General features: G+C 44.9%; 1 protein-coding gene across 1 annotated transcript in view; it reads right to left on the bottom strand.

Moving 5' to 3' along the window:
* The window catches only part of ABCA13 (ATP binding cassette subfamily A member 13), a 396,309-nt gene that overhangs the window by 352,904 nt on the left and 19,111 nt on the right, over nt 1-24,294 (bottom strand). Inside the window, exons 2-3 of the mRNA XM_019450998.2 lie at nt 19,745-19,838; nt 14,790-14,913 (exon numbers count right to left, since the gene is read on the bottom strand). Coding sequence (XP_019306543.2) covers nt 14,790-14,913; nt 19,745-19,838 — 218 coding nt within the window. The remainder of the gene's footprint in view (nt 1-14,789; nt 14,914-19,744; nt 19,839-24,294) is intronic.

Here is a 24,294-nt window from a genome sequence, read left to right as displayed (position 1 = left end):
CAGAGAATCTACATGGATTTGCTGAAACTCAATGCAGTGACACAGCAGGGCCAGGGCCAGGCCCAGCCACACGCTAAATGTCACCAGTCACCTTCTGTCACGCTCCACGGAAACCTCACCTCCTAAAGGGTGGCCTTCACCTCGAGTGGGGTCAAGTACAAGAAAGCACTTAAAACTTCTGTCATCGCCTCATATGAAAGGATTCCAAGGACCCTCAGTTCCATCCATGATGTCACAAATGGCAAGACACCATTCTTTTTCATCGCTGAGTAGTATTCCACTGTATGGAACTAGAATATATCATGCTCAGTAAAGCAAGCCAGCCAGAGAAAGACAGATAGCATATGATCTCACTCCAATGTGGAATCTGAGAAAGACAACCGATGAACATAGGGGAAGGGAAGGGAAAATAAGATCAAAAGGGAGAGAGAGGGAGGCAAACCATAAGAGACTCTTAAATGCAGAGAACAAAGTGGGAGGTTGATGGGGGTGGGGGGATGGGCTAGAAGGGTAACAGGCATTAAAGAGGGCACCTGTTGGGATGAGCCCTGAGTGTTAATAGATAAGTGACAAATTGCTGAAATCTACTCCTGAAACCAATCCTACGCTGTGCGTTAACTAACTTGAATTTAAGTTTAAAAATTAAATGAACGAACGAACGAATGAATAAATAAATAAATAAATAAATAAATAAATAAATAAATAAAGGGGCCCTTGGAACCTCTGCTGGGAACCCTCAGAATTAATCACACCGTATCACACTGCTGTACTCCAAGGCAAGTGTCGCTGTCACAATGAGCTGGTCGGATGTTCTTTTTCCAATTGTTATTTCAAAAGTACCTCGATTGTCCCTAAGACCAGATCATGAGAAGTGTTTACGGCGGGAACAATACATAGAAAATCCCAGGATTAAACACTGATGTGTGAGTGTGCACGCGCACGTGTGCAGGTGTGAGAGGGCGTGTGCGAGCGGGCCCAGGGAAGTCCCAAAACTGTAGTAGGATTTGGGTGGACAGCAAGTTGTGCCTTCCTGAGTCCAGGTCTGTCTTTGGTCCCTTATCAAGGAATGCCTGACCTTGTGAGGTATAGAAGGAAGTGGGGGGAGGGGAGGGGGGCAGGGGGTCATGACACTCAAGAAAAGGCCACCTGCCAGGGGATGGAACTTGTCTCTCAGCGCTCCCACTGCTAATACCCTCTCAGAGGAGCAGGAACCAAAGGAGGCCTCCAGCGGTGCTCACCGGGTTCCAGAAAGGGCCTCAGTGCATCAGAAGCAGCAGAAGCGCTCAGGCCCAGCCCTTAGTTTCTGACGAGGAAACTGAGAGCCACCGAGGGGACCCTGGAGTCAGTGTTTCTCCAGCAGTGTCTCCCTCGGAAAAGCCCCTTTAAAACAGGATCCCGGGGCACCCGGGTAGTTAGGCGTCTGACTCTGACTCAGGGCATAGTGTCACGGTTTGTGCGTTTGAGCCCCATATTGGGTGAGCCCTGCTTGGGGTGAGCTTGAGCCCCACTTTGCGCATTCTCTCTCTCTCTCTCTCTCTGCTCCCTCCGCCGCCCCCATTTGTGGGCATGCTCTCTCTAAATAATAATAATTGGGGCTCCTGGGAGGCTCAGTCAGTTGAGTGTCCAACTCAGGCTCAGGTCATGATCTCATGGTCTGTGAGTTCGAGCCCCGCGTCCGGCTCTGTGCCGACAGCTCAGAGCCTGGAGCCTGCTTCGGATTCTGTGTCTCCCTCTCTCTCTGACCCTCCCCCATTCATGCTCTGTCTCTCTCTCTCTGTCTCAAAAAAATAAAGGTTAAAAAAAAATTTTTAATAAATAAATAAATAATAATAGACAAACAAACAAATAAACTACTGGGGCATCTGGGTGGCTCCATTGGTTACACATCCAACTCTTGGTTTCAGGTCAAGTCATGATCCCAGGGTCATGGTCGTGAGATTGAGCCCCACATCGGGCTCTATGCTGACAGTGTGGAGCCTGCTTGGGATTCTCGCTGTCTCGCTCTCTCTCTCTCTCTCTCTCGATCTCTGCCCTCCCCCTGCTTGCACAGACGTGAGCTCAAAAGCACACACACACACACACACACACACACACACACACACTCTCCCTCTCTCTCTCAAAATAAATACATAAACATTTAAAAAGAACTACCAGTAAAATAACTGTTAAAAAAAAAGACAAAAACTTCTATGGAAACCTAAGTTGAAATGCTCTTCAGCAATAAGGATGGACCAATGGCACATGGAACAACACAGACAGACAGACCTTAAGAGCATCACGCTCAGTGGAAAACAACAAACCAACCTCCTAAGGTTACAGTCTATGTAATTCACCTCATGTGACCTCACATAAATTTATCTAAATGCTGTATAATTGTACATAATGTAATTTATATATAATTACAGCTCAAAATGAGAAATGTATGGAGGCAGAGGACACTCGTGGCTGCTGGGGACAAGACAGAGGGGTGGGCACAGCTATGCAGGGAGATCCTGAAGGATTTTCTGTGCATTGATTAAACGGATACAAGATACCGATTGAACACGATCAAGATATATATTGATTGTGATGGTGGTTACATGAACCTATACAAGAGATCAAATTGTATAGAGATACACACACACACACACACACACACACACACACAAATGAGTGCGTGTAAAACTGATGAAAATAGAGTAAGATCTGGAGTCTACCTAACAATATTGTAACAATGTCAATTTCTTGGTTTTGATATTGTACTAGAGTCATAGAAGCTCACGATTTGAAGAAGTCAAACTCACTGTACCATTTTACAACTTTTTAAAGTCATAATCACTTCAAAATGAAAGTTAAAAAGTAATGAAGTCAAAAAATAAATGATGAACTCAGGTAACAATATTTACAACCGTTATCACAAAGGGTTTAGAGCCTTAATATGTAAAGAGCTTCTGGACATCAAGAAGAAAAATTACAAACCAAGAGAAAAATGGACAAAGGACATGAATAAATATTTTACAGGGAAAAGAAGTATAAAGTGTATGTGGAGGTATAAAAATAGGTTCAACATCCCTATAATAAGAAAAATGCAAATAGAACTGTACTGATACATTGTTTCTCATCAGAAAATTGATGAGATGGGAAACCTGGCTGGCTCACTTGGTAAGGCATGCGACTCCTGATCTCAGGGTTGTGAGTTCAAGCCCTACATTGGGCATAGAGTCTACTTTAAAAATGAAATGAAATGTAATGAAATATAAAATAAAACGAGCAAGGAAATAGATGAGAAATCAGATAGGTAGAAATGTCGAAGTTTAATAAGACCTCACCAGGGAAAAAGATATCCTCACATCTTGGAAGACAGATGCAGAATATTATAATCCCCATCAAGGAGCAATTGGAAAACACCATCAAAATTAAAAATGTATTTATGTCTTGACTTGAAATCTGCTTCTAGAAATCACTGCTACATCATACACATACACTACTATGAAGCAGCAGAAGTTGTTAGCAAAATACAGCAACAAGGTAGAGTTAATAAAGCAATAGTGTAGAAAAGTGAAATAAAAAATACTCAATTTACATAGATAAAGGCAATAAAGAGGAAAAGGAGAGAACAGAAGAGACCACAAAAGCGGAAAATAAGTCCCAGGGTGCCTGGGTGGCTCAGTCGGTTGAGCATCAGACTCTCAGGTAGTATCCCAGGGACATGGGATCGAGCCCCGAATAGGACTCTGTACTGAGTGTGGAGCCTGCTTAAGATTTTCTCTCTCTCTCTCTCTCTCTCAAATAAAAAAAGAAAAAAGAAAAAGAAAGCAAGTGCCAATACATAAATTCAATATATTAAGTATAAATAGTCCCTACATTAAAAGGCAGATTGTCAGACTGGAAAATAAAGCAAGAACCAACTATATGCTGTCTAAACTTTTTTTTTAATTTTTTTTAACGTGTATTTATTTTTGAGAGACAGAACGTGAGCAGCGGAGGGGCAGAGAGAGACAGAGACACAGAATCGGAAGCAGCCTCCAGGCTCTGACAGCACGGAGTCCGACGCGGGGCTCAAATTCACGAACCGTGAGATCATGACCTGAGCCAAAGTCGGATGCTTAGCCAACTAAGCCACGCAGGTGCCCTGTGCTGTCTAAACTTCAAATGTAAAGATACAGATAGGCAAAGAGTAAAAAGACGAAAAAAGACACGTTGTGAGACACTGATCCAAAGAAAACTACTGCATCTATGTAAATATCAAAGTAGACTTCAAAACACTGACCACCACCAGAATAAAGAGATTACATATCATTATACAACACAATGTGTATTATGTATACTATTTGTTGCATATATAATAAAATACACTACATGCATAAGAGATGTAATCGTACGGCACCATTAGGTCATGATAAATGGGTCCATGAAGAAAATATAACAATTTGAAAGCCTCTATGCACCAACATCAGAGCTTCAAAGTAAACAGAGCAAAGACCAAGAGAACTGAAAAGAAAAATAGAAAATTCCACAATTATGATTGGAGATTTCAGTTGCTTTCTCGACAATTTATAGAACAAGGAGACAGGATATCAGTAAAGATGTTGAAGATTTGAACAAATCCCACCCACCAGCAGAAGGCAAATCATTTTCTTGGTTTCATGTTAAATATTCATCAAAGGAGACCATATACCAGAGCCATAAAATGAGCTTCAACAAAGTTAAAAAGACCTAAATCACGCAGAGTTCTCGGACCACAGTGGAATTATACGTGTATTAGCAATAAAGAAGATCTAAGGAAAATCTTCAAACACTTAGAAATTAAGCATGTAACCTACATATAACCCATGAGTCAAAGAAGAAACCACAGTGCCAATCAATTAATATTTTGAACTTAATGCAAATGAAAATACATATCGAAATTTCTGATAGCTGAAAGCAGTGTCCAGGAAGAAATATGAAGCTTTTAATCTTTACATTAGAAAAGGTCTAAAAGCAATAATCTCAGGTTGGTCATAAAGAAAGTAGATTAAGGGGAGCCTGGGTGGTGCAGTAAATTAGGCATCCAACTCTTGATTTTGGCTCAGGTCATGATCTCAGGGTTCCATGCTGACCTTGGAGCCGCTTAGGATTCTCTCTCTCTCCCTCTGCCCCTCTCCCCTGCTTCCTGTGTCTCTAAAATAAATTTTTTTAAGTAGATTAAGAACACATTAAACTCTAAATAAAAGAAAGAAAAAGCATCTAGGCAAGGAAAACAAGAAGTAAAACTATTTACAGATGGTATGATCATGTATGTAAAAAATCCTAAAGGTTATATTAAAAAGCCACAGCAATGGTTGTCCATATTTTTAAAAAATTGTAAGCAATACCAAAAAACATGAACTACTTAGGAATACATTTAACAAAATGTACATAAAACTGAAAACTACCAAAACATTCCTGAGAGAAATTCTAGAAAACTTAAATCAGTGGAGACATTATATGATGCTCATGGATTGGAAGGCTCCATGTTGTTAAAATCTCAGTTCTTTCTCGACTAATCTATACATTAAATGCAGTCCCCTGAGATAACTGCCATCCACACGCACAAGAATGAAGTCAGAGTCCTTCCTCACACCATACACAAAGGCCAACTCAAAATGGATCATAGACCAAAACTTAGCAGCTGAAACTAAAAAGTTATCCGAATGAAACAAGGAGTAAATCTTCATGGTCATGGGTCAGACAACGCCTTTTAGATAGGACACCAAAAGTGCAGGGAACATGAGAAAAAATGGATGAGTGGGACTTCATCACAATTAAACACAGTATGTTCCAAAGGATACAATGAACCAAGTGGAAAAACGACCAACAAAATGGGGGTGGGGGAAATATGTGCAAATCATATGTCTCTGGTACAGAGCTTGTGTCCAGACTCTCACAACTCAATAACAAAACGACTGATAACCCGATTATAAATGGGCAAATGTGGGTCGCCTGGGGGGCTCTGTCGGTTAAGCATCAAGCTTCGGCTCAGGTCATGATCTCACGGTTCATGAGTTCTCTTTCTCAGACTGTCGGTCCCTATCTTTCTCTCTCTCTCAAAAACGAACATTAAAAAATAATGGGGTGCCTGGGTGCCTCAGTCGGTTGAGCATCCGACTTTGACTCAGGTCATGATCTCACTGCTCATGAGTTTGATCCCTGGTTGGGGCTCTGGGCTGACAGCTCAGAGCCTGGAGCCTGCTTCGGATTCTGTGTCTCCCTCTCTCTCTGCCCCTCCCCTGCTGGCGCTGTCTCTCTCTCTCTCTCTCTCAAAAATAAATAAACATCTTAAAAAATGATATAAATAAATAGGGCAAAGGATCTGAACAGACATTTCACCAAAGAAGATACACAAATGGCCAGTGAGCAGTGAAAGGGTGGCCAACGTCATTAACCATCAGGGAAATGTAAATCGAAACCACAATGAGACACCACTTTGCGCCCACCTGGATGGCTATGCTCTAAAAGCCCTAAGCACCGGTGAGGCTATGGACCAGCAGACCCTCATACAGCGTTGGTGGCAGGATAACATGGTACAGCCATTCTGGGAAAACAGCGACCATTTCTCGAAACATTCAACACAAAGTCACCATACGACCTAGCATATCCCCAAAAGAAAGGAAGACATAAGTCCACAGAAAAAAACCGCGTATGCATGTCCGTAGCGGCGTTATTCGTAATTGCCAAAGTGTAGAAGCGACTCCAATGACCATCCGCCGAGGGACAGAGAAACGAAACGTAGGAGAGCCGCACGGTGGAATCTGGCCAGCAATACACATGAATGGAGTACTCACACCCGCCACCTGGGACCAACCTTCAAGACCCTGTGCCGAGTGAAAGAAGCCAGTTACAAAAACACCTGCGAGTTGCCGAATCCTCTGAGAGGCCCAGAACAGTCAAAAGCCCAGAGACAGAAAGCCGGTTAGTGGATGTCTAGGCTACAAGAGTGGGGGGAGCTGGGGGGGGGGGGGAGAGATGAGGAGTAAATGCTAATGGATACAGGTGGGCATTTTTTTTGGAGTAACAAAAAACATCCTAAAATTGACTATAGTAATGGTTGCACAAGTCTGTGAATAGACTAAGAACCAAGGCTTTGTTTTGCTTTGTTTTAAGGTAATTCCAAGCAAAATCCCAGGAGGTTTTTTGTAAAAATAAACCAGCTGAGGGGCACCTGAGTGGCTCAGTCGGTTGAGCATCCAACTTTGGCTCAGGTCTTGATCTCTCGGTGAGTTCCAGCCCCGCATCAGGCTCACTGCTGTCAGCGCAGAACCCACTTCAGATCCTCTGTCTCCCTCTCTCTGTCCCTCCCCCGCTCATGCTCTCCTCTCTCTTTCAAAAATAAACACTTAAAAAAAAAAAAAAAAAAAAAAAGAGGTGTGCCTGGGCAGCTCAGTTGGTTAAGCATCTGACTTTGGCTCAGGTCATGATCTCATGGTTCATGAGTTCGAGCCCCACATCGGGCTCTGTGCTGACTGCTCAGAGCCTGGAGCCTGCTTCGGATTCTGTGTCTCCCTCTCTCTCTGCCCCTCCCCCTGCTCACACTCTCTCTCGAAAATAAATAAACATTTAAAAAATAATAACAATATTTTTACAAAGAACAAACACGCTGATTTTAAAGTTCACACAGAAATTCAAAAGAACTGGGGCGCCTGGGTGGCACAGTCGGTTAAGCGTCGACTTCAGCCAGGTCACGATCTCGCGGTCCGTGAGTTCGAGCCCCGCGTCAGGCTCTGGGCTGATGACTCGGAGCCTGGAACCTGGAGCCTGTTTCCGATTCTGTGTCTCCCTCTCTCTCTGCCCCTCCCCCGTTCATGCTCTGTCTCTCTCTGTCCCAAAAATAAATAAATAAATAAATAAATAAATAAATAAATAAATAAATAAAAGAGTTGTTCCCTTTAAAAAAAAAAAAAAGAAATTCAAAAGAACTAAAATAATTTTGGAAAACAAAACGAAGGCGAAGGTCTTATACCACCTGATTTCGAGACTTTCTCTAAAGCAATAGTTACTGAGACTATTTGCCAAAGAGAAATCATACACTGAAATAAGATGTGCAAGAACACAACTACATATTTTTATCGGAACACCTGGTTTGCAACAAAGGCACCAACATAGTTTAATGGGCGTAGGACGGTCTCCAACAAATGATATGAGCACAACTCAACACCCATCAGAAGATAAACCTCAACACTTGCCCCACATCACGTACAAAAATGTACTCAGAATGGATTGTGTGCCTAAACCACAGATGTAACCACAAAACTTCTAAAAGAAGGAGAAAATCTTCTTTCCTTCCTGAGGATCTTTGCGATCTCCAATGAAGTAAACGTTTCTGTTTGAATGAAAAAAAAAAAAAAAGAAAGAAACCCGCTTCCTTTCAGAAAACAGCTCAGAAACTGGAAGAAGATATTCCCCATATGTCTTTCTGATAAAAGACTTGTAATCAGAATACGTAAAAAACTCTAAGGATTCAACAAAAACAAAGATTAAAATGTAGCGATTAATTGTAATAAAAAGAGTTGACCAAACACGCGCGCGCGCGCGCACACACACACACACACACACACACACCCGGTTCAAATGGCCAATAAACACACGAAAAGACACTCACCCTCTCTTTTACGGTTCCGGACCCAATTCCAACGTGGGGCAGGTCCCCCTACCCCCTGGCAACACCAGGCAATTCTCGGACACCAGCAGAGTGTCCAAAAATTCAACGGACCTCTGACACCATCCACCCGGAGACGGCGTCAGACCCCGCAGGAGAAGGGCTCAGTCCCCCAGCACTGCCCCTCCCCCACTTGAGCTTCCAGTCGCCAGCTTATAGCTATTGTCACCTGTGCTCCCCACCTCCCTGCTACAGATTGGAGGCTCCAACAGCATCCTTCTTAGCTTTGATTAATTGCCCAGGATGGGGGCGCCTGGGTGACTCTTAACTCGGGGTTGTGAGTTCGAGCCCCACGTTGGGTATAGAGATTACTTAAAATAAATTTTAAAAAAACGTAAATTGCGAGGATGACTCCCAGAACTCAGGGAAACACTTACGTTTACCTGTTTATTAAAGGATGGTGACCGGGGATACGAACCAACAGTCATCTGGAAGAGAGGCTCAGACCCAGGTCTGGGGATGGGGCATGGAGCGCCCTGCCCCCCCAGGTACCAGGGCTCGCCCATCTCCACGTGATCACTGACCCGGAAGCTCTCTGAACCCCTGGGCCTTTTGGGTTTTGTAAGAAGATCTCCTAATGAAGGCGCCTTCGATTAGATCAGGGGCCATTGGCTGATTTAACCTCCAGCCCCTCGCCCCCCCCCCCCCCCCCCGGGATAGGGGGGTGGGCAGGAAAGTTCTAACCTCTAATCCCAAAGGTTGCTTCCCCGGGCAACCAGTACCCACCCCCCAGCCCTGGGGAGGGGTCCAAGAGTCGCCTTCATTAACATAACACAAGACACCTTTACAGCCCGGAGCACTCGGAAAATTCTAGGGGGTTGGGCGCTGACAGCCGGAAACGGGTTGATGACCAAACACAAGTGAGGAATAGATATTCATTCAGGTGACCACATATCTACTCCGTACAAATCCCGGTACTACAACATCCTTCATGGCTAGAGAAATACATGAAAAATACCTCAGATAACACGACTCCACCAGGAGAACGGCCAAAGTAAGGAGACCCCAAAACCCCACGTGCTGGCAAGAAGGGGAGTCCTTGGAGCCCCCAGATTGTACATACGCTTTGGAAAACAGTCCAGAAGTTGATTATAAACTAAGACTCACTAAACACTCATCCCAACAGCTGCACTCTGTATAAAGACATTGTCTTAACACCTACAGCAGCTTTTCTCCTACATAGTCAAAACTGGAAATAGCCACCAGGCTCCTGCGTGCTGTGTGGCTGGTCTCCTGCTCTGGTCAGTGGCCCGGGTAAGGAGCCAGGTGCATCACATGGGGGAATGTCCCTCATTGGGGGATCCTGAACCTGCCTTATGACTATGTTGCCCTTGATTTATGACTGGGTGAAGCTGAAACCCAACTTGTGTGTGCGCCTCCATGGCGTGAGAGTACCACTTGGCAAGTGAAAAAGGAGTGAGTTACTGGTACATACAACACACGCATAAATCTGGAAACATTTGGCTTCAGACACCAAAGGTGTATCTCGTACACGAAGTTCTGTAAAAGACAAATCTAGGGGTGCCTGGGTGGGTGACTCAGACGGTTAAGCGTGTCCCAACTTCTGCTCAGGTCACGATCTCGCGGTTCATGGGTTCGAGCCCCGCATCGGGCTCTGTGCTGACAGCTCGGAGCCCGGAGCCTGCTTGGGATTCTGTGTCTCCCTCTTTTCTCTGTCCCTTCCCCACTTGGGCTCACTCTCTCTCAAAATAAATAAACTTAAAAAAAATGTAAAAAGAGAAATCTAAATCTCATCCAGATGGCAGTAAGCAGGTAATTTGTTCCTGGGGTGGGGTAGGCTGGGAGGGGGCACAGGGAAAGAATGGAATATTCCATCACGGCAGTGTTTGCCTAGGTAAACAAACATATCAAGGCTCACCATGCATTTACTTGTCATCGATTATTGTATAGATCAATAAAGTTGGTTTTGACCGTTAATTGTATTTCTGTTACCTGAGGAAGGAAAAATCAGTGACGTGGTATAACTTCTAAAAAGATACCATTTGTGATAGCAACAAAAAAATAACACAGTAGCTGGGAAAAGGTGTGAAGAATGGTGTCCGTGGCCTTCACGGGACAGTCTCACTACCCTGTGCTGAGACGCTGAAAACCTAACTACACCATACGTCGCATAGTGATTGCGGGATTCCATGTGACACCAATCGAACCCCCAACAGAATATTCTCACCCACCTTGACAAGTTTGTAAAATGTATAGACTTCCCTGTAGGAGGAAAGCGAGGTAGGAGGGTTTGCCCTATCAGACACAAGACACCGGAAAGGTCTAGGAAGAAAGCCAGCGAGGTGCAGTCGGGGGTGGCTTGATGGGTCTCCGGAACAGACAGAGACGTCCGGAGCCGACCCGGGGGCCGAGGAAAGCGCGATGTCTGTCCGAGATCCACCGCATATCCGTGGAGTTATCCAAATGGGGGGAAAAGTGTGATTGGATCATTGTACCCCACCCATAGACATAAAGCCCAGATGAACGCAATAGTTACGTGTGAAAGGGAAAACTAGGGTGTAAAAATAAAACAAGGAGAAATCTACAAATAAAAACTGGCAGAATACACCTGACTACCCATGTTCTCGATTTCCCCCGAGAGGCATCAGCCGGGCACAGAGAGTGCTCACAGGAGAGACCAGCCCCAGAAAGCAGTGTGAGGGTACACGGGGACATAGGGGTGATAGTCTCATGGGAAGCAGTTCCTGGGAGCAGAAAGGGATGCCGTGGGCTGGAGGCTGGTGCCCCCTGCTGTACATCCCTTGCGGCCGCTGAGCCTCTCTTGGCTAAGCTCCTGAAAGGGGTCTAGAAAGACCCCTCAGGACCCCGTGGAGTCGTCTTTCCTCCATGGCTCCTTAGAGAGAAAACTATGAAGGGGAAAGGAGGGGCCTGAATACAAAGAAGAAGGTGAAATCAGGGCCTGAAGCCCAAGAGAGAAAACGAGAAAATGCAGGGCCCTCCGCCAGCACGCAGGCCAGAGCCTGCCAGCCAGCTGGGTGTGCGAGGGAAGATGTCAATGTCACCAGAAACGGGGGTCCTGATGAGTCCATCTCTGAACACCCTGCCGGTGCCTCCTTCTTTTCCAAGGCCATGAGGGGTGTGGGGGGAGACACCAGGAGACAGACACAGGATCAACCATAGGAAACCCTGGTCTGTTAGAAAAAGTCCAGGCAGGAAGAGAGTCCCAAAGGACCGACTCCTAATTATGCATTCCACGGGGCCAGTGTTTCCCAGGGAGGGGGACCCTGGTACTACCGAGGGTCTGGAGGTGAGACAGCATAAAGAGAAAAGTTGAACAGGCTGGGGAAGGGGCTAGAGGTGTATCAACGTAGAAGGCGTCCAGGGGTGGGGACGGGGCCAGGAGCACAGACAGAATCCTCCTTGTAAGCAACAAGGATGGGGGCACCTGGGTTGGGCAGTTGGCTAAGCCTCTGACTCCTGGTTTCAGCTCAGGTCATAAGCTCACGGTTCGCGAGTTCGAGCCCCACATCGGGCTGTGCACTGACAGCACGGAGCCTGCTTGGGATTCTGTCTCCCTCTCTCTGCCCCTCCCCTGCTTGCGCTCTCTCTCTCTCTCAAAATAAGTAAATAAACTTAGAAAAAAATTTTTCAAAGTTTAAGAAACAAGGATGGGGGCGCCTGGGTGGCTCAGTCGGTTAAGCAGCCGACTTCGGCTCAGGTCATAATCTCACGGTCCATGAGTTCGAGCCCCGCGTCGGGCTCTGTGCTGACAGTGCAGAGCCTGGAGCCTGTTTCAGATTCTGTGTCTCCCTCTCTCTGACCCCCCCTGTTCATGCTCTGTCTCTCCCTGTCTCAAAAATAAATAAAATGTTTAAAAAAATTTAAAAAAAAAAAAAAAGGATGGAGCTCTTAGCTGCCCCAGGTGGTGAATGGGGATCCAACTACTTGCAAAGGACTTGGAATGGAGAGAAGTGTGGAATGGCTGCAGAGCTGAGAAGCCACGCATGTGCAAGGGGCGAGCTGCAAACCCAGAAGCCAGCTGCAGCGGCAGCGAAGCAGGTAGGAAGTGAGGTGATCCTCAAGAGCTGGGGCGGATGTGAGAACCAGGAAACATCACAAGGCTCACGGTAGCACCGTGACGACAGTGGGAGAGCACAGCACCCGTCACCAGAGTGCAGGGAACCCTGGCATGGGCAGCGTCCCCCGAGAAAGGGACGAGGGGTCGCACACGGGCATCACAAATGGTGACTCTGGTGCCGTGGCTTTGCCATAAAAATACAGGACCGATTCCTCACACTGCGTGAGAACATCCGCTTTATCTGCTTTCAGTAATGACCCATCTCAGCTCCGAGATCCAATGGTTAGAGCCAAGCTCCCCGCAGAGCCAGGAATAAGGAAGCCGATTTTCATACTCAGAACCCAGATCAGATGAAACGTGGGCTTCCTGCCCGAAGTGAACTTTCCCTGGGGAATTACAAAGGGCACAGAAATGCACACATGAAATCAACCATCATAATGTTTGAGGAGACCGAATATGGAAACTTCTGCTCACAGATGTTTGTAAACCGAGATGATCAGAAGGGAGTCTCTGCATGGCTCTGAGGGTGCAGTCAGTTCACATCTGAACCGATCTGAAAACAAGCCAGAAGCACAGCCAGCCGTCGGGGGTCCAGGTGGAGACGGGAGTTGAGCTAGGTGCTCTTCCTGCCCCTTGTCTGTCCTCAGTACCCCCTGCAACTAGACGTCTCTCAGATTTTGCCTTCCTAACTCATGACGCTGGAGGGGGGTAAGCGAGACCCTGAGGTTCAGAGAGGTTGAGAAATCTGCACAGACACACAGAACTGAACAGCGACAGGGCCAGTGTGGACTGGGGGCAAAGCCCAACTTTTTGTACTTCAACGTCTGTTCTGAGTGAGGGAGGAGTGGGTAAGCCGTGGGGTGGAGATGCCTGCACACCCAAACCCCCAACCTTCCCAGAAAGAGGCTTTTTTATACATTTTCCACACGCACAAAAGGACCATCAACTATTTCAGGGTTATGAGTTCGGACAGTTTCCAAATGATTTTCTCTATACCATGCTTTTATATCAAAAAAAAAAAAAATGTAGGGGTGCCTGGGTGGCTCAGTCGGTTAAGCATCCGACTTCGGCTCAGGTCATAATCTCACAGTTCGTGAGTTCGAGCCCCGCATCAGGCTCTGTGCTGACAGCTCAGAGCCTGGAGCCTGCTTCAGATTCTGTATCTCCTTCTCTCTCTGCCCTCCCCTGCTCGTGCTCTGTCTCTCTGTCTCAAAAATAAATAAAAACATTAAAAAAATTGTTAAAAATGCAAACACCACTGATAAACATCGTACCGGACGTGTCCAAGATTATCTATAAACTTTCCGTTCTCTTCCTGCAACTGAGACTTGAAAGATGAAGATCAGATATTTTAACATGCTTTACATCCAAGTGTCTTAGATCCTTCAATGCCAGGAAAGAGAAGCTTCCAGAACATTCAGAACCCTCGAAGTCAAACCCCCTTGATTCTGACTCTTCCCACAGGAAGCACATCTGCTCTTTCTCTGTGCAGTCTTCGATGCCGTCAGACCCCCTCCCCGCCCCCCGCTTTGCCAGGCAGCCACCAGGGTGGCCAGAGCCACACAAGCGATTCTGAAGTCAGACTTTTAACCTACAGAAACCAAACTGTTATACTCAAATGACGTTTGCTAATCAGCAGTCACTTTGTGGTTCCAAGAACAGCCATGGAAAGAGGAAAGACCCCCTACCCAAACCAGCCGTTAGCTGGAAACATTATCAAGTGAGTCTGCATTTAACAAAACTGATGTTCTTGGAGCACCCGGGTGGCTAAGTTGGTTAAGCGTCCGACTCTTGATCTCGCCACGGGTCATGATCTCACGGTTCATGAGTTTGAGCCCCGAGTGAGGCTCTGTGCTGACAGCACAGAACCTGCTTGGAATTCTCTGTCTCCCCCTCTCTCTCTGCCCCTTCCCTGTTTTCTCTCTCTCTCTCTTTCTCAAAATAAACAAACTTTAAAAACAAACAAAACAGATGCTGCTGTAACTCTAGACTCTGTGCTGTTTATGATCTCCGACCTCTCCCAAACTGTTAGGCTTTACTAAAAGCATAAAAGCTCGTTCCCATGAATTCTGAAAAGGATGCTTGTGTCTCTCTTACCGAGAATGGTGCTCCGTGGCTCCCTCATAGCTCTGGTTCCGGCAGGTCGACCCCGTGTTGCAAAGAAGGCCTTGGACAAAGGGGAAAACGCCTCGGCTGGGCAGATCCCGAGGTTGCAAAAAACCTAAGTGTAGATTCAAGGGAGAAGTGCGTCCATATAACAGAATACCTATTTGGTCAGAAGAGTAGTGTCAAATATGATGTTATTATATTTTTAATCCTCTTATTCAGTTAAAAGAGGTCTGAGCACTCAAACAAAAGAGAGAGAGGAAAGGAAGAAAGCCTTCATATGGAACACCTTTCCGTGGGTCTGTACTCATGCTTCAGGGCAGAATGGCCCTGCCCAGCCTGAGAGCCGCAGGACTCACTCCCTCCCAGCTCCCGGAGGGGCAAAACCCCCCTTACACAGCCATGCCATGCACACAGTCCTCTGTAAACCAGCTGTGGGCGGGAAGAATAAGATAGATCCTTCTTCTCATCTCATACAAAGATTTAGCAGTTTTTTAGTTTGGGCAAAATTTTCAATCGAATACACCTTGGATTCTTAAATGTATACGCGTAGTTGTTAAAGACCATATAACGCAAAGAAGTTTAGACAAAACGGATAGGATCCAAGGGTTTTCAGGAAGACTTTGCTGCAACAATGCCCCTGACTCGATCGAATGGAGTTCATCTGTGCCCCATGCCTAGAGCCCTCCACGCCCCCGATGGACGGATGGCAGCGGTTGAGATGCTGATGACCGCAGGCAACTTGGAAGTTACTGATCTAACGTGAGGTAGCTCATAAAGTCTTGGTGAAAGGCTCTCCATGCAAGCCTAGTTTGGTCTGGGAAATGATCACACTCTCAGGACGTGGAGACTCACTACCCCCAGGGCTCAGCACAATGCTTTGCACATAGAAGACAGTCACTAAACGTTGGATGAATGAATCATTGAATGAACCATTGGTGGAGCGAATGAATGAATGAATGAAAAATGAACAAGTAGTCTCTCAAGCCACAGGGGCAAATGGAGTTCTTAGCGAACACAAGACCCAGTGCACTAGGTCCAGCCACACCCCTTCTCTTCAATCATAAAGAACTCATTTTATTTCTTTTCCTGCCATGGTGTCTGTGCCACCCAGATCATTCCTCTCCTGCACACCTGTAGTCCCACGAAGTCTCACATGTCGGGCCCCAGTAGCCTTTCCCTAACATGGACTGGCCACCTCTCTTATGAGCACACATGGCCCCCCTGCAGAACCCCATCATGACATTTTCCCCACCATATTGAAATAGTCTGACATGACAGCAAGCTCTAGAAGGACAGGGAAAATATCTTGTCCACTAGTCTGTCTTCAGCAAGGTCTTGGACCCAGCAGGCACTCAACACATATTTGCCAAAAGAATAAATACATTAATTATTTCGGATAGTGACACACTATTTTAGATAAGACCCATCCTTTAATAATCTTTTATTCATGTAACTTTTTCAGAACTAACCACATTATCCACATTTCTAGTGGCATAAATCTGATAGAAACAAAACAGGCCATCATTTCTCAAGCAGTAATGCTGTTGAGATTTCAAACCAAATGAAAAAAAGGGTCTTTCTGATAAAGATCCTGGAGCAGAGGAACTTAACCAGTAATGATTTATCAGTGCATCACCACCATCATTGCCATCATCATCACCATCATCATCACCATCATCACCACCATCACCACCACCACCATCATCACCATCACCATCATTATCACCATCATCATCGCCATCATCACCACTGTCACCATCCCCATTGCCATCATCATCATCTTCATCATCATCACCATCATCACCATCATCACCATCATCACCATCATCATTACCATCATCACCACCATTATCACCATCACCACCATCATCATCAACATCATCATTATCTCCACCAACAATAACATCATCATCATCACTATCATCATCATCATCACTATCATCACCATCACCATCATCACTACCATCACCATCTTTATCACCATCACCACGATCATCACCACCATCATCACCACCATCACCACCACCACCATTACCACCACCATCATCACTATCATCACCATCACCCTCACCACCATCACCATCATCACTACTGTCACCATCCCCATTGCCATCATCATCATCACCATCATCACCATCATCATTACCATCATCACTACCATTATCACCATCACCACCATCACCATCACCATCATCTCTACCATCACCATCCTTATCACCATCACCACGATCATCACCACCACCATCACCACCATCATCACCACCACCATTACCACCACCATCATCACTATCATCACCATCACCATCACCACCACGGTCACCATCCTTATTGCCATCATCATCATCATCATCATCATCACCATCATCACTATCATCATTACCATCATCACTACCATTATCACCATCACCACCATCACCACCACCATCACCACCACCATCATCACCACCATCACCACCATCACCACCATCGCCACCATCGCCACCATCATCACCGCCACCATCGCCACCACCATCACCACCATCACCACCACTACCATCACCACCACCATCACCATCACCATCATCACCACTGTCACCATCCCCATTGCCATCATCATCATCACCATCATCACCATCATCATTACCATCATCACTACCATTATCACCATCACCACCATCACCATCACCATCATCACTACCATCACCATCTTTATCACCATCACCACGATCATCACCACCATCATCACCACCATCATCACCACCATCACCACCACCACCATTACCACGACCATCATCACTATCATCACCATCACCCTCACCACCATCACCATCATCACCACTGTCACCATCCCCATTGCCATCATCATCATCACCATCATCACCATCATCATTACCATCATCACTACCATTATCACCATCACCACCATCATCATCAACATCATCACTATCTCCACCAACAATAACATCATCATCATCGTCACTATCATCACCATCACCATCATCACTACCATCACCATCCTTATCACCATCACCACGATCATCACCACCACCATCACCACCATCATCACCACCACCATTACCACCACCATCATCACTATCATCACCATCACCATCACCACCACGGTCACCATCCCTATTGCCATCATCATCATCATCATCACCATCATCACTATCATCATTACCATCATCACTACCATTATCACCATCACCACCATCACCACCATCACCACCACCATCGCCACCATCATCGCCACCACCATCGCCACCACCATCACCACCACCATCGTCACCACCATCACCACCATCATCATCGCCATCACCATCATCACCACTACCACCATCACCACCATCATCATCACCACCACCATCACCACCACTACCATCACCACCACCATCATCACCATCATCACTATCTCCACCAACAATAACATCATCATCATCATCACTATCATCATCATCGTCACTATCATCACCATCACCATCATCACTACCATCACCATCTTTATCACCATCACCACGATCATCACCACCATCATCACCACCATCATCACCACCATCATCACCACCATCACCACCACCACCATTACCACCACCATCATCACTATCATCACCATCACCCTCATCACCATCACCATCATCACTACTGTCACCATCCCCATTGCCATCATCATCATCACCATCATCACCATCATCATTACCATCATCACTACCATTATCACCATCACCACCATCACCATCACCATCATCTCTACCATCACCATCCTTATCACCATCACCACGATCATCACCACCACCATCACCACCATCATCACCACCACCATTACCACCACCATCATCACTATCATCACCATCACTATCATCACCATCACCATCACCACCACGGTCACCATCCCTATTGCCATCACCATCATCATCATCACCATCATCACTATCATCATTACCATCATCACTACCATTATCACCATCACCACCATCACCACCACCATCACCACCACCATCATCACCATCATCATCACCACCATCACCATCACCACCACCATCATCACCATCATCACCATCACCACCATCACCACCATCACCACCACCACCATCATCACCATCACCACCACCATCATCACCATCACCATCATCATCACCACCACCATCATCACCACCATCACCACCGTCATCACCATCATCATCATCACCATCATCATCATCACCATTACCACCATCATCACCATCACCATCATCACCACCATCACCGTCCCCATTGCCATCATCATCATCATCACCATCATCACCATTATCATTACCATCATCACCACCATTATCACCATCACCAACATCATCACTACCTCCACCAAAAATAACATCATCACCATTATCACTATCACCACCTTCATCACTATCATCACCATCACCGTCATCACTACCATCACCATCCTCGTCACCATCGTCACCATCATCATCATCACCATCAGCAGCAGCAACATCACTATCTTTGCCACCAACAACATCATCACCATCGTCATCACTATGACACCATGATAGCTGTCATCACTGTCACTATCATCATCGTCATCATCACCATCATCACCAGCACCATCCACACCACCATAACCACCAATGCCATCACTATCTTGTTGATAGACTAAAGTGTATCTGTCACCTTTTACCTCTTCTTCTACTCTTTATATATCTATAATAGCATCTAAACCTATTCTCACAAAGGCAGTTTAGTTAGAAGAATAAGTCTATATGCTAGATGGAACAGGTATGTGTGACTATGATTCTTAACAGAAAAAAATATAAATTGATGCTTACTGGCACATACCCCGGAAATATAGCTATTGTGGTATCACAGTGAACCTTATGCGTTCATTCCACTCAGAATTCACAGTTTATAAACAACAGAGGAAAGAGCTGCATTTTCTTCCTCCAGAGGGTCTATAATGCAAGAAGTGTAGCCAAAGTAACACTCACAATTGTCTCTGTGTCTGGGAGGCTCTTGAAAACGAAGCACTGTCAGAATCATGAAGAGGATACATGGCCAAAAGAATTCAGCAAGAGAAAGGACCTGAAGAAGGATGTCGGGAAAAAAAAAATTAGAGTTTGAATAAATGGCAAAGCATTGTAATAGCCCCCTTGCCTGCAGGATGGGTTGCTGCTCACTCAGGCCTCCCTTAAAGGAGGTCATTGTCAAGGCTTTGGGTGGCTCAGTCAGTTGGGTGTCCAACTCTTGGTTTCGGTTCAGGTCATGATCTCTTGGATTGTGGGTTCGAGTCCCACATGGAGCTCCATGCTTCCAGTGCAGAGCCTGCTTGGGATTCTCTCTCTCTCCCTCTCTCTCTGTCCCTACCATGCTCTCTCTCTCTCTCAAAAATAAATAAACTTAAAATTTTTTTAATTAAAAAAAAAAAAGGAGATTATTGTCATCCTTACTGAGCGTCTCTGAGAACACTGATTTGAGCCACGGGTCCATGGTTTGTTCATCATCTGGACCCGCGACTGTCACCTCCTTGTACGTTTCCCAAAACGCTTGTTTTCTGTTCCTTTCTTTTTTGTCCACATTATTTTTTTTTAATGTTTATTTATTCTTGAGAGAGAAGGAGAGACAGACAGAGCATGAGCAGGGGAGGGGCAGAGCGAGAGAGGGACACAGAATCTGAAGCAGGCTCCAGGCTCTGAGCTGTCAGCACAGAGCCCGACGCGGGGCCCAAACCCACGGACGGAGAGATCATGACCTGAGCCAAAGTCGGCCACTCAACCGACTGAGCCACCCAGGTGCCCCTGAATTACTTTCTTAAGACTGGAACAAATTTCTGAAAGTCAGATTACTGGAGCCAAATCTCCTGACACAGACAACAAAAGAGCCACATGTAACAATCACGGTAATTCGCATAGTTTTGCGTCCTCAGTCAAAAAAGACAAAGGAATTACCATGGATGCATGGAATTTAATTATTTGAGAATGAAATACCCAAGGTTCAGCCCAGTGAAAAACTAATTAAGAGGAAAATCCTCAGGGCACTGGGTGGTTCAGTCGGTTAAGCACCAACTCTTGGGACTCTTGGTTTCAGCTTAGGTCATGATCTCATGGTTCAAGAATTTGAGCCCCGCATCGAGCTCTGTTCTGACAGCGCAGAGCTTGCTTGGGATTCTCTCTCTGCCTCTGTCTACCCCTCCCCTACTCACACTATCTCTGTCTCTCTCAAAATAAGTAATAAAAAAAGAAAAGAATTATCCTCGATTATCACCAGATTATTCTTTTTTTTTTACATTGTTTTATTTTTGAGAGACAGAGAGAGACAGAGCATGAGTAGGGGAGGGGCAGAGAGAGAGAGACAGAATCTGAAGCAGGTTCCAGGCTCCAAGCTGTCAGCACAGAGCCCGATGTGGGGCTCAAACCCACAAACCATGAAATCGTGACCTGAGCCGAAGTTAGACGCTTAACCAACTGAGCCACTCAGGCGCCCCCAGATTATTCTTTTTGTCCTCATTCTTCCGTGGTTTTATGGTGGATCATGTTCTCCTGTAGACTTCCACTCGTATCATTCCACAAAGACAAGAGTTTATAACCACACACCAAACAGGTTAGGCACTCAATAATGCATGAACAAAAACCTAAAATCTGCAGGTTAGGGAGGTAGGGGTACCCAGCCTAACACTAAAGACGGGTTTTTTTAGACTCCCAGTTATAATGCTTTGAACTAAAACAAACTTTTCGCCTCTTTGGTTCCTTTGCTCTTTGAACTGCTCTTCACAATTCTTCCCTGTAAGGAAACGGCATCGAAATGCGGTCAGGAGGGTGTATGTGGCCTGAAGCCATAAAGACAAAACACAGGTGGAAAGGTTTCGATCCCCACTGTAGTTAAAGAAAAGAAATCACCGCTTTTGAAAGAGTTCATGATGTAATATTTCTTGTGCCAGAAAGTGCATCATTATGGAAAGTTCCCTGACCAAGTGCGGAAATCCAATATCATATATCTTTATAATGGGGCAAATGTCTGCAGGAGGCCAACCTCTACTCAAAGGATGGTGATTAAAACAGCCAGAGAGGTCGGGCACACTCAGAAGACCACCAATTCAAGTCATCTAGCTCATTCTCTAGAACAAATAATCATTTCTTCAAGTATGGAAGTAGGGGTGTGGTGTGGGAAGATTCCATAACTAGTTCCGGCTGAAACTAAATGTGCAAAACAGAAAACATGCCACAAATTCAGCAATGACTTGATACCATTAAGAAGAATAAATATAGGAGCACCCGGGTGGCTCAGTCAGTTAGGCGTCAGACTCTTGATTTCGGCTCAGGTCATGATCTCACAGTCATGATCTCCATGCTGACAGCACGCAGCCTGCTTGGGATTCTCTCCCTCCCTCCCTCTCTGCCCCTCCCCTGCTTGCCTGCTTTCTCTCTCTCTCAAAATAAACAAATATATTCTCTCTCTCAAAATAAATAAATATATTCTCTCTCAAAATAAATGTACTTTGAAAAAAAGAAGAAATACATAATTAACTTTCTGTTTTAAAAAATTTTTAAATAGCATATGATAGCTATTTTTTAAGACAGAGAGGTATAAAGAACACAGATAATGGTCCATAGACCCAAGACTCGTACGTATAACAACTCTCGATATTATAAGTAATTACATATATGCATGGTTAGGAAATTTAAAAAGTACAGAAAGAATACAGCCATTCTCCCAAAGGATAAATTATCTCAATTGTTTTCTTTTTTAAAAAAAATTTTTTTAAGTTTATTTTATTTTTGAAGAGAGAGAGAGACAGAGTGTGAGCAGGGGAGGGGCAGAGAGAGGGAGACACAGAATCGGAAGCAGGCTCCAGGCTCTGAGCTGTCAGCACAGAGCCCGATGCGGGGCTCGAACTCATGAACCGCGAGATCATGACCTGAGCTGAAGTTGGATGCTTAAACGATGTTGGATACTAAGCCACCTCGGCTCCCCTCAACAGCTTTCTGAATTCATTTTTTTTTAAGTATATATAAGCCTAACTAATGTTTTTGGAAACAGTTTTTCATATCAGCACTTATAGAACTGTCTCATTGTTTTTAAAGAGAACATGATAATCTACTGTAGAATGTAATTTATTCAACCAATCACCTAGTTCATGGAAACGTGCAAGGTTTTCTGTTTGGGGCCATTGCTATCATGAGGTTTCTGTATATATTTGGCTGACTGTTGTAAGTATGCTTACAAAGTGTTGTTGCAAATGAGATTCTTGAGTCAAAGTGTGTATGATTTCTAATCATACAAAACGCACCCAGTACAAACCAGCCCAGCCATCATTCCCTCCAAACACACTCTCCTGAGATTAACAAACCTTCAAATTTCTGTCAATATTTTGTCAAAGTGATATGCAAAAAATGTTTTTCTTTAATTATTAAGGTCAAGCATTTTTCATAAGTCAAATCTACAATAATTCCTTGTCCATTCACTCCCTATTCTTCCCTGTACACATTTTTCTATTACATATATGTATAAATGTATATATATATATATATATATATACATTTATACATATATATATGATACAAAAGTGTACGGTCAGACACAAAACAGGCTAGGCATTCAATAATGCACAAACAGAAATTTACACTCTATCAGGATAGGAGGATACGCGGTTTTACACTAAAGAGGATGGATGTCTTACTGGGGTGCCTGGGTGGCTCAGTTGGTCTGACTCTTGATTTGGACTCAGGTCATGATCTCGCGGTTTGTGGGTTTGAGCCCCGCATTTGGCTCTGCACTGAGAGTGTGGAGCCTGCTTGGGATTTTCTTTTCCTCTCTCTCTGCCCCTCCCCCCTCCACAAAAGAAATAAATTAACTTAAAAAGAGTGGACACCTGGGTGGCTCAGTCGGTTAAGCATCCAACTTCAGCTCAGGTCATGATCTCACAGTTCATGAGTTCAAGCCCCGAGTCAGGCTCTGTGCTGACAACTCAGAGCCTGGAATCTGCTTTGGATTTTGTGTCTCCCTCTCTCTCTGCCCCTCCCCTGCTTGTGGTCTGTCTGTCTGTCTGTCTCTCTCAAAAATAAACTTAAAAATATTAAAAAAAAATTCTTAAAGAAAAGAGGGCATCTTACTATTTTAAAACCCACTTTATGTACTTTTTTTCTTTCTGTCTGCTTTTTTTTTTTTTTTTTTTTTTTTTTTTTTACTGGTCTGCACATCATTGTCTCCTATTTTCTTTTTGAGTTAAGGAATTTCTTCATTGGTCCTTTGTCGGCTTAAAGTATTTAAGCAATTATTTTCTCCAGTGTCTTATTTGCCTTTTAATTGTCAAAATCTTTGATGCAATCAGTTCATCAATCTTTTTATTTATAGCATCTGGATTCTTGTTCCTACACATAATGAATGAATGATCATCATTCAAGGGACCCTTATCATGGCCAAACTAAAATTGGCAGTGGCAGCTGTGAAGCTATAAGAATTTACCTGTCCAGTCCTCACTTCAGTGGAAAATCTCCAGTTTCAAATGGAAATAACATCGTTAAAAAAGCAAAACTCTACATCG

Source organism: Panthera pardus, unplaced genomic scaffold, assembly GCF_024362965.1.
Source record: "Panthera pardus isolate Hobbes unplaced genomic scaffold, ASM2436296v1 HiC_scaffold_8, whole genome shotgun sequence".
NCBI classification, from domain to species: domain Eukaryota; kingdom Metazoa; phylum Chordata; class Mammalia; order Carnivora; family Felidae; genus Panthera; species Panthera pardus.
This window is presented reverse-complemented; position numbering and strand designations above follow the sequence as displayed.